This window comes from Photinus pyralis, unplaced genomic scaffold (genome assembly GCF_008802855.1).
Source record: "Photinus pyralis isolate 1611_PpyrPB1 unplaced genomic scaffold, Ppyr1.3 Ppyr1.4_LG4, whole genome shotgun sequence".
Taxonomy (NCBI): Eukaryota; Metazoa; Arthropoda; class Insecta; order Coleoptera; family Lampyridae; genus Photinus; species Photinus pyralis.
This window is the reverse complement of record NW_022170511.1, coordinates 44,779,180-44,790,712: the sequence shown is the minus strand read 5'-3', so window position 1 is coordinate 44,790,712 and position 11,533 is coordinate 44,779,180. Positions and strand designations below refer to the sequence as shown.

General features: G+C 35.5%; 1 protein-coding gene across 1 annotated transcript; it reads left to right on the top strand.

Moving 5' to 3' along the window:
• Positions 1 to 384: 384 nt before the first annotated feature.
• On the top strand, positions 385 to 9,727 carry LOC116169177 (N-alpha-acetyltransferase 15, NatA auxiliary subunit-like). Its single transcript, XM_031485204.1, has 8 exons — positions 385 to 569; positions 726 to 810; positions 861 to 1,123; positions 1,170 to 1,304; positions 1,359 to 2,081; positions 6,337 to 6,618; positions 6,668 to 6,881; positions 9,723 to 9,727. The coding sequence occupies exons 1-8, from the start codon at positions 513 to 515 to the stop codon at positions 9,725 to 9,727; spliced, it is 1,764 nt and encodes a 587-aa protein (XP_031341064.1). The 5' UTR covers positions 385 to 512.
• Positions 9,728 to 11,533: the final 1,806 nt, after the last annotated feature.

Sequence of the window (11,533 nt, the reverse complement as noted above, 5' to 3'; positions counted from 1 at the left end):
CTACCCTTCATTGAGAGGAACGGGCTCTGATGAACTCAGTTGCGAAGAAAGGGGGTAGGCACAATGGGCCTCTGATGTGCCTAAGTGCTGCCCGGTCGGGCTCCCCTGAGAATAGAATAGAATACTGTCAGACGAAGAGAGCCAGTAACCAATTTTAAGTTGTCATTACTTAATAAGTGTTGCCAGAAGTGACTTTTAATATTGATCAGTACATATAGAGTATTTACTGTGTGAAATTTCGTGACCTAAAACCTAAAATTGGTCACTGCATGTCATCGAAATGATTCCGCAGTAGTGTCCAAAACAATCAATTTACTCTGTATATAATTCAACAAGGAAGAGGTTCGTATCCATGCTAAAAATAGTCTCTACTTTACCTACTTGGTTGACGAATGACGTGCATCACGTGATTACAATCGACTTCGGAGGAGGTTTGGGGCCACGAGGTTGAACCTTAATTGTGTATCATTTAATTTTACCCGGCGAGAAGATTTTGTGTACAAAATAAGGACATGCCGTCAAGTAATCCTTTACCGCCAAAGGAAAATGCCTTATTTAAGCGAATTTTAGTAAGTCGCGTATTTGTTATGTGCGTGTGTCAAAAATATGTCTTAACTGAAAGAATTGTGGTCTATTTTTAATTTGAACGAATTTTAAATATTTTTGTAACCTCGAATTTCTAACACGTTAAAGCCCCGCAATTTTTAATGACTCTTATTTTGTAGAGATGTTACGAACAAAAGCAATACAAGAACGGATTAAAATTTGCCAAGCAAATTTTATCGAATTCCAAGTTTACAGAGCATGGAGGTATGTGGCTATTTTTGGTGAGGTAGATTGTGTAAAGTGATGCGTTTCAGAAACGTTGGCCATGAAAGGTTTGACATTAAATTGCTTGGGACGTAAAGATGAAGCCTACGAGTATGTCAGGCGAGGTTTGCGAAACGACTTACGTTCTCACGTCTGCTGGCACGTTTACGGACTTTTACAAAGATCTGACAAGAAGTACGATGAGGCGATTAAGTGTTACAGAAACGCACTCAAGTGGGAGAAAGATAATATTCAAATTCTACGCGATTTGTCACTTCTTCAAATACAGATGAGAGACCTGGAAGGATATCGGGTATGCAATCGATTTTTAACCGACAATCTTTCACATTTTCCTTTAGGATACACGTTATCAGCTCCTAATGTTACGACCTACACAGCGAGCATCATGGATCGGTTACGCAATGTCATTTCATTTGCTGGGGGACTACAAAAGTGCACTAAATATTTTAGAAACGTTTTTAGACCAACAACAAGTAAGTTCCGCACCAGCCTTCGGTCCGCTTATAAGACTATTTTCACTTTTACAGAAAGGGAACAATTACGATTACGAACACAGCGAGCTACTTCTCTATCAAAATATGGTCATACACGAATCGGGCGATTTGAAACGGGCGCTGCTCCACTTGGAAAAACGCGAAGATCAAATTTTGGATAAATTAACGTTAAAGGAAATTTTAGGCGAATTAAACTTAGACCTCGAGCAATACGAGAAAGCGACGAAGTACTACGAACAGCTAATGAGGAGAAATCCGGAGAAGACGACGTACTATTACAAATTAATCCAAGCTCGAGAACTAGTTAAATCGGAAGATATTGTACAGTTTTATTTAGTTTTAGGCGATTTATATCCGAAGTCGAACCCGCCGAAGCGCCTACCTTTAAATTACGCCGTCGGCGATCAATTTAAAACCTTAGTCGATAGTTACTTAAGACAAGGTTTGAGGAAGGGCGTACCGCCTTTGTTCGTCGATTTACGTTCTGTATATACGGATAAGAGCAAAGTTGAAATCATTGAGCAATTGTTGTTACAATACACCGATGCCTTAAAGTCAATTGGAAAGTTCGCCGAGACCGAAGTGAATAACGGCCCTAAGGAACCAGCGTCGGCGTTACTTTGGGTTTACTATTTCCTCGCGCAGCACTACGATTATCTGGATCAAACCGAAAAGGCTTTAATGTACATAGATGCGGCTTTGGAGCATACGCCTACGCTTATAGAGTTGTTCGTCACAAAAGGACGAATCTACAAGGTAAGCATTCCAGATTAAGTGGTAGATCGCTTACTGTTTTTGTGTATACTGATTCACTCGACAAGTGGCTCCATCTGATTTCAATTGATTTTGTTATTCCAATTGAATTATAATATACAGTGTGGGGGAAAAGTATGGAATCAGCGAGCTACAGCCTTAATCATTCGTTATATTGAAAAAAGTGTGAGATGAAAGTTGTTTGATATTATATTATGCATCTTTTGACGTCATTTCAAATTATGTCATGTTGAGCATAGTTTTTAAATTCAACACCCTGTATTTTTTTAGTTTTTTATGATCCACTAGAGGAGGTGTCTCAAAATGGTAAGTTCTCAGATTTCAAGATATTTTAGTTTTAATGTAATTAAATCAAAACATTGAGAAATGTGTATGTATTTCATATTTCATCCGATCTCCATACCCAACCATAATTAAAATTGTCATTCAGTTTTTCTTGGATAAATGAACCATTTATTAAAACTGACAACTGACACTTTAGACGTTATTGAGTAATTTTTGAGCCAATTATTGATATAAAAACTCAAATATCTTTGAAATCTGAGAACTTCAGAGTGTTAAAACCCCATATCATTTTGAAGCACCTCGTCTAGAGGATCAAAACACTAAAAAAATACAGGGTGTTCAATTTAAAAAATATGCTCATCATGACATAACTTGAAATGACGTCAAAAGAGGCATAATATAATATCAAACAACTTTCATCTCACACTTTTTTCAATATGCAATCATATATATCAGGGGTGGCCAAACTTTTTACAAGAGACATTTCTTTTTGTATGAAGAAATTTGCGAGAGCCACACTTTCCATGATTGAGGGGGGGGGGGGGGTCTAGGGTTTAACAAAAGATTTATTTTCTTGCTCTGATTCTTTTAATATGTTTTTTGAGATTTAGTAGAAAATCAATGGCGGGTTCCAATTGTTTCGTGCGTTGTTGGCGCCATCTTTCTAAATAGAAACATTTTCTATTCTTTTCTAAATGCGCCATTTTATAACAGGTGATCGCTTAGCCGTTTCAAAAATATGGTTTTGAATTTGTAGCTTGTACCGCTTCATAGCGAACATGAACAAAAGTATGTCAGGCGATAACGAGAACGGTATGGGGGAAAGCGAGCGCGGTTGCCTTGAGCTCTTTGTTTCGCGCATGTGCCAAAAATGCAGATTTACTATTCGTCTAAAAAGGTCCGCTACTCGAGGTCATTGCGTTAAGATTTCTAACGCGCGAAATTTAAATAGCGGCAGAAGTGGTTGATTTGGCGAGTCGACACGTACTATTTGTGTGCGTTAAAAATTTGATTCTAAGGTGATTTTCGCAAGCGGCTACGTGAGGTACGCTCAAACTGCATTCTTAGTGAAGTTACGAGCGTGAACCCGTACCAAATTGAGGAGCGACCTTGTACAGGGTGAGTCAACGATTTCGCGGAGTAACTTAATGCCTTGAAGATAAGATTTTTCGTTAGAGTGCTTTTGTATTATGATATGGTTGAATATTCTCCACATTTTCAAAATATTTGGAATTATACAGGGTGCGCCTACAAAGTAGGGCGCCCAAATGATACATTTTTTTAATAGAACCGCTGTATTTGAATGCTTTTTTGAATTGTACGTGTAATTGTACGTCTTTTTTATTATATGGTTCATATCCGATCCGAAAAGCTAGTAGTTTTAAAGATAATTCGATTTTTAAGAAAAATTGGGCATTTGCAAGCGTCAGTATATTGTCAAAATTTTGATTCCAGGTTTTATATCTTTTATCCTGGATTAAGTAAAAGTCAAATAAATAGATCTACTATGAAACATCAAAAAAATAGCTTACAGGGTGTTTTTTTGGTAGGTCCAAAGTTGCAGAACTTCATATGAAAAAATCTCACTTTTTTTAAATGGAACACCCTGTATATTTTTCTGTCATCTTTTAGCTCCTCCAAAAACCTTCAACTTTTAATAATAATGTCCTATACCTATCTCTTATATTTTCCCAAATAACTTGGTTTTTCTGGTTTTTATATTCTAATCTTAAATAAGTTATATGTAATTTACATAATAGTGAGGTCGCCATGCAAAAAAGGCAATTTTTATCTATTTCGTCCAAAACGAAAATCATATCGACTAATTTATTTTTCAAACACTTTATTTTAAGTCCAAAAACTTCAACTCGACTAACTTTCTCCGTAAAATGAAACAATCTCTATACTTTTCACAGAAATATGAAAATGACCGAGTACTTTAATTTCCGAGTCAGGTAATGTCATTTTACTGATTTGTATTAAATTTTACCCAAAATCGTCTTAATATAAAATTTTAATTTTTATATATATAACTTTTGATTAATGTCAATCTGTCAGTGATGACATGAGTCATTATAGACATTTAGAAATGTCAAAAATGTGGCCGGTAAAATGACGGTGTGGTCAGTAAAGTTGAATGGACCCTTGCATCTCCAAATTTTTGGAGAAAAATTGACATGTCAAAAGTAATGACAGATACGTACGCGAATCTTAAATGCGTTGAATTGAGAATAGAATGGAGCATTTGGAAAATTAAAATGGTATGTTTCTATTAAAAAACCAAGATGGCGCCAACTTCCGTTATTTACGGAAGCGGCATCATCTTGAAATTATTATATTTCAATCCGCAGTGGTTAGTTATTGAAAAAGAATGTAATAAATTGACGTTGAGATATACAGGGTGTTGCATTAAAAAAATTCCAACTGGGTCAAATCTCAGTAACTGGATTCTAAGTCAAAATATCTAAAAGAAACAATTTTTACCTTTTTTCTGTCTTACATGATAACATCCCAAAAATCAAACTTTTTATTTTCACCCTGTATCTCAGAAACAAATGTAGCTAGATTGTCTCTGTTTGGGTATTAAAAAGTTTTATAGAAAAGCGGCACAGCGTCTTTATCTTTAAAAACAGCTAAGATACACTGCAGTATTAACGAAAATAGGACATGGTACTTTTCTGGCAATAGCCGTCTTGATGGCCTACACACTCACAATTGGTGCATATGTTTTTGATAAATTCGCACCATTTAATAAAATGCGGCGTAGGTGGTGGCTTCTTGTTATTATTCTATTAAACGCAAATTCCCAATTAATGAAGTGACAGTACTCGAAACTCTTTTGTTTGGATCCAATTGTTATCAAGTAATACAATACAAGCTGTTTCTTCTTCCTTTAGGAATATTAAAATTACTTTAAGCAAAATTGCCATACAAATTTTAAAAGTAATCGACCACTACTCTATGCAAATAAAAAATTTAAAGTAACCTACAGTTATTAATGTGGATTAGATGCCCTTTAGGTTACGATTGCTCTTATCTTTCCTTGGGAAAGGTAGTTTCAGTTAGAAGGATGGAAACATCGTTTTGTACAGTTGTACTTTTTGTGCGGGGATGGTAAGGTTAGTTTCTTGCTCAATGGAAGATTTAGCGGAAAAAAAGGTGTTGCTCCTACTTGACAGCTCACTCGACCGACGTACACGCGTGGGGATTTTAAAGTGCTGCCACTACACCCAGACGCAAATTCCCCGCGATTTTTCCCGCCTTCCACACGGATTAAGAAAAATAGCGCAACTTACTTATGAGACAGCCCTTGTATTATGCATCAATTATAGGTATTTTTATTATCAATTCAAAAAATTATACACAGAGGAGTGTTGAAAATAAGAACGATTGAATTTAAAATCTTTAACAGTATTACTACTAGCTAAATTAAATCAAATGCAGTGACTCCAAAAGAAGCCAATTATATTTAATGAACAATACAAGTGAATGTTGAATGAAATACAATTTTGAAAAAAAAATACTTTTTTAGACCACAAAGCGGCCAAATTAGCAAGCAAGAGGACACGGATTATTTTCAAGATTTGCGTGAAGAAGATTTTAAAGTGCATGTTTTTTTTTAAAATCAATTTTTTAAGTTTTGAAGTTACCATTAGTTCTAAAACACCCTGTAGAAGCGCGATCAAAATTTAAATCATTTTGGAGGACTTTTTGAAATACAAGTCAATGGAATTGTAGGTACAGGGCTCAAAAGAAAAGCAGTCAAATGCCAAAAATTTTGAAAAACCTTGACCTTGAAAACCTTTGACGCGGGGTGTAGCGAATCAAACGACGTAGATTTAGAAAATGCAACCAAATACAGGGTGTCCTATTCAAAATAAGAAATTTGCTATACCCACACCTGGTAAAGCAAATAAGCGTGGTCCTAAATTTGACTCATTTATTGTTCCAGCACGCGGGCGACCCGTACGAAGCGTGCAAGTGGTTGGACGAAGCCCAAGCTCTCGACACCGCCGACCGATATATCAACTCGAAGTGTGCGAAGTACATGCTACGAGCCAACAAGCTAAAGGAGGCGGAGGAGATCTGTTCGAAATTTACCCGCGAGGGCGTATCCGCGATGGAGAACTTAAACGAGATGCAGTGCATGTGGTTTCAGACGGAGTGCGCGTTAGCTTACCAAAGATTAGGAAAGTACGGGGAGGCGCTGAAAAAATGTCACGAAGTCGATCGGGTCCGTGTTTCGTTTCGGCGCGACGATAATATAATAATTCTATTTTTAGCATTTTTCGGAAATAATCGAGGATCAGTTCGATTTTCATACGTATTGCATGCGTAAAATGACATTGTGTTCGTATGTCAGACTGCTGAGATTGGAGGACGTGTTGAGGGGGCATCCGTTTTATTTTAAGGCTGCGCGTTGTGCCATCGAGGTGTATTTGCATCTCTTCGATGAACCGGTCAAGGACGAAAATACGGAGCAAGAGTTAAATATCGGTAAGTCCTGCACGATTTTGTTTTCTTTTATTTCTCTTAGAGATTTTTTGGAAAATTTCTAATTTTTTTGAAGGGGAGAATAAAGATCTTTTTAAATCTTTTAAAATTTTACCTCTCCCCAGTATACACGGTGTCCATTTTTTGAGTGCCACTATGGATCTCACTTATCTTAAGAGATAGAAAGTTGGTTAAATGGGGGCAAAGTTGCCAATTTACGTGCTGAATAAGAATCTGAAAAGACATTTCAAATATCTTCAATAGTTTTGAAGATATCTCAAAAAAACAAAAATTTCTGATTTTCGTTTTTATTTTTTTTATGATAAACTAATCGTAGTACCCATTTCTAATTAACACATTATTCGGACACTTTCTAATGGAGATTTCAAATATGGCATCCTGTTTTTAATAACTCTCCAGATGACGGAGAAACACGTGGCAACTTTAGTTTTTCTTATGGGCGCCATTTTGAATTTTCACATTTTGAGATTACGTCTTTTTTTCTCTTTACAACGATATATCACACATGGTGATTCAGTATCACATTTTTCCTAAAAATACAATTTTTAATTTTTTGAGAAGAGTGCTTTGAAAAAACAAAACGTTCTTTTGTTGTGAACAAAAGGTTGACTTATTTCATGTAGTGTCATTTAGGTTTATGCTAGTTGTATTGCGAAAATGCCTTTTTCAAATGCAGATCAAAGAGATATGATCCAAATTTACTACACTTCTCTTCTCATCGAAATGCCCACATGACTGCTGCAACATACTTGCAGCGTTATCCAAAGGGGCAACAACCTAGTTTGAGGTATTTTTCTTTGCTGCATAAAAACTTGGGCGAATATGGTTCTTTTAAAAGATGTAGACAGCAATATGGTGATAGACCCAATTAATATGAGCAGGCAATTTTGCAAGCGGTTGAGATGAAAATCGAATTTCTACTTCTCTGACAACGCTGCAACCAGACAGATGGATCAAACTGTCAAACTTTTGTTGACAACAAAAGAACGTTTTGTTTTTCCAAAGCACTCTTCTCAAATAATTAAAAATTGTATTTTGAGGAAAAATGTGATACTGAACCACTATGTGTGATATATCGTTGTAAAGAGAAAAAAAGATGTAATCCCAAAATGTCAAAATTCAATATGGCGCCCATAAGAAAAACTAAAGTTGCCACGTGTTTCTCCGTCATCTTGAACCTAATTAAAAACAGGATGCCATATTTGAAATCTCCATTAAAAAGTGTCCGAATAATGTGCTAATTAGAAATGTCTACTACGACTAGTTTATCATAAAAAAATTAAAAACGAAAATCAGAAATTTTTGTTTTTTTGTGATATCTTCAAAAGTATTGAAGATATTTCAAATTTCTTTTCAGATTCTTATTCAGCACGGAAATTTGCAACTTTGCCCCCATTTAACCAACTGTCTATCTCTTAAAATAAGTGAGATCCCCATAGTGGCACTCGAAAAATGGACACCGTGTATACATACTTACATTGCTCTGTTATATACACAAAAATATAAACAGTTTTGGGAAAGTGGGAGATACCCACACCTACAATACGAGGGGTAAGGAGAACATTTCCATAATGAAGCACCAACACTCTTTGTATATTAAATTGCCCTATATGATGGGTTCAAAGATGTTTCACTTATTGCCGTTAGTTTAATTTCGTGTTTCATTTATCCGTACTGCATAATAGACAACAATTAGTGCGAATAAATGGTATGTGCTCGAAATCGGTCTTTCTGGATAGAGGAGTACCCCAAGGGAGTATACTTGGTCCACTTCTCTTTTTAATGTACATCAATGATCTACCGGAATCCATTTCTACATCTACATTCTAATGATCATTAGGACGCGAACCGCCTGGATGTCGCCCATTGAATGTACGGCAAGTACGTGCCGCGATTCTGTCCATATAATATAACAATTAAATTCCAAAAATCTTCATGCGTGAAACCACTGTGACCCATTTTTCGATTAATAAAAACTGTGACTGATTATAGTGTCACTAGATTTGTTTAAAATTCGATTGTCATAAAATCATGGCCGACTACTAAAAAGAAAATCCGAAATTAAATGTCAAAAACCATAAACTGTAGATATCGACAGTGGGTATCAAAAGAACTGAAATTTCACGTAGAATCCAAAAATGCAATAAAGAATAGGCGTGCCCATTTAAAATAACGAAGTTACTAGCTACTTCCGGTGTTTCCGTAAGTGCCACCATTTTGAAAATATTTTACATTGATTCAGAGTAACTTCAAAAACTACCTATTTCACCAGAAACGTTAAACTAAAGCGCCCAAAAAGAAAACCCGGTAGATTGTTTCAAAAATGTTTAACTAAATGCATATATTATATTTAAAATTGCGCTGGTAATGGCGTACAGGTTGCCACAGCCGACATGTGCCTGTGTCTTGATGTGGTCTGACAACAATGTCGATAGTTAACCTCTTTTAACAATCAGTACAGAAGTACTAGTCAAAATTGGAAAAAAAATGCGTATATATGCATGGCCTAAAGGGCGTCGTTTTCGTTATACAGGATGGCAGTTTTAATTTAGTTGATACATCAATTATTTTTTAGAATCTTTACAATAAATGTATCAAAATAGTTGGTCGCAGTATACAGGGTGTTACATTTTTTATCTTTCAGAGCTTTTTTTGAAGCGCCCTGTATGAATTTTGGCATGAAATTTGAACTTTCTCTCCCTTTCAACAAAAGGAGAATTTATTGTGTCGCTTATGTGAGACTTGGTCTTAAAAGTATAGCAGCAGATTGCGATCGCGCCCCCAATTGTGTAATTATTCAGGACTGACTGTCTTTTATTGCAGAATAAAAAATTTTCAAGTCCTTTTTAGCGCATTTCCACAAAAATAAAAAAAAATGCGCTATTGTGGTCACTTTGTCCGTCCGTCCGCTCGTTTTGCGACGCTACTAGTTCTTTATCTTGAGAGCTATTGTTCTACTTTTTTCGCTATTTGGTTCGTTATGGTGTCGAGGCTTGCACCAAGCAAGGAATTTTTTCTGTGTTTATTGCTAAAAAAGTTATTGCAAAAAAACCAACAAACCGTTTTTTACATGTTCCATAATTTTACATTTTTGCCGTTTATTAACCATCCTAGAGATCATAACATTAGTTTCAAAATTTAGGTTTGCGCATGCGCAGTTCCAACTTTCTTATTTAGAAAAGCATTGAAATGAAATTCTTCTTATAAACTGAAATTGAAATAGCACGTCAAAAATGGATTGCTCATGTGCAACGCTATCTTTCATATTTGTGGCCGGATTTTTACGATTTTAACAGAAGTTGCATCTTACAAATGGGAAATGAATGCAACTGGAAATGCGCTTTATGTAAATCGTTTACGATTACTTTTTAACTTGTTTTATTTCAATATGGACCTAAGCATAGGATAATTCGGCTTTAAACAATATTAGTTTGATGGAATTTCCCAAGGAGTATTTCATTAATAAAAATGTATACAACAAAATTCTCCAGTGGGATTCCCACTTCATACATAATTAATATGTAATACATAAATAAATAATCCTAGTGTGGTTTTTCTGGCTATTTAGTCTATGATTATACAGGATGACCCAACAAAATTTGTGCAAGTATGTATTGTGACTTATGCCCAAGGATGAAGGGCAGATTGGCATTCTGCCCTACAAAGTAAATGCAAAATTTATATCTTTGGCGTATTTACGTTGGTATTGCTTTTAATTAACGATGTTATTTGTTGATATTTGTCTGTTCGTGTGTGTGGACAATAAATATTTATAGATGTGACCAATTGTTTTAAAATTTGGTATACAGGTTCTTTATAGACCAACAAAGATTTATTGTTATCCGAACACATTTTTTGTTTTGGTTGTTCTTCTGCCTCTGTGTGGGGACTGCTGTTAGGATAAAGGAAAAGTCATGGTTTGTGGTTGATTGTGACCATTTAAGAAGGACCTTACTGTTGCTAAATACAGTGTGTTCCAACTAAAAATATAATAGTAACTGTAGCAGAGTGGGCTTCATTGAAATAGTAATTTGTTTAATGTGTTGCCTAACCATATAAATGTATAAACAAAAGCAGTAAATTGCTTATTATTTTGTTTTGATTGTCAAATGTTTTTACTATACTTTCTAGGTCATTTACCTTATGCGTGCCTACTTTCTTCGTCCGTCCATCAGTCTCTTTCTTGTCAGAACCAAATACCTTAATATATTAATAATACAGGAAACTGTCGTTGAAAATCGGTCGCAAATTACAGCGCCACGACGTTGCGGTAGGGAGTGTCAACAGTAAACTGTCATACTTGGTTTGAACTGTGTTGGTGGTTCTACGTGCTTTGTTATTGTTATGGATAAATCGATAATATTACGTTTTTTTCGAAAACTCAACCGGTTTACCCAGGTTGGAAAATTTTGCTATAGTAACAATAAAATTATTGCTACATTTGTTTCCATGGTCATTTGACTAACCCGGTTAAACCGGTTCAATTTTCGAAAACGCTTATTAAGGTATTTAGTAATATCTCATATCGTACCGCAATCATCCGCCATTTTTGGGCAAATTTGCTGCCAACTTAAAAAAATTGACAAATAAAATCTGACTAGCTGTCATTTTTTTATAACCTAACTTCATAGTAC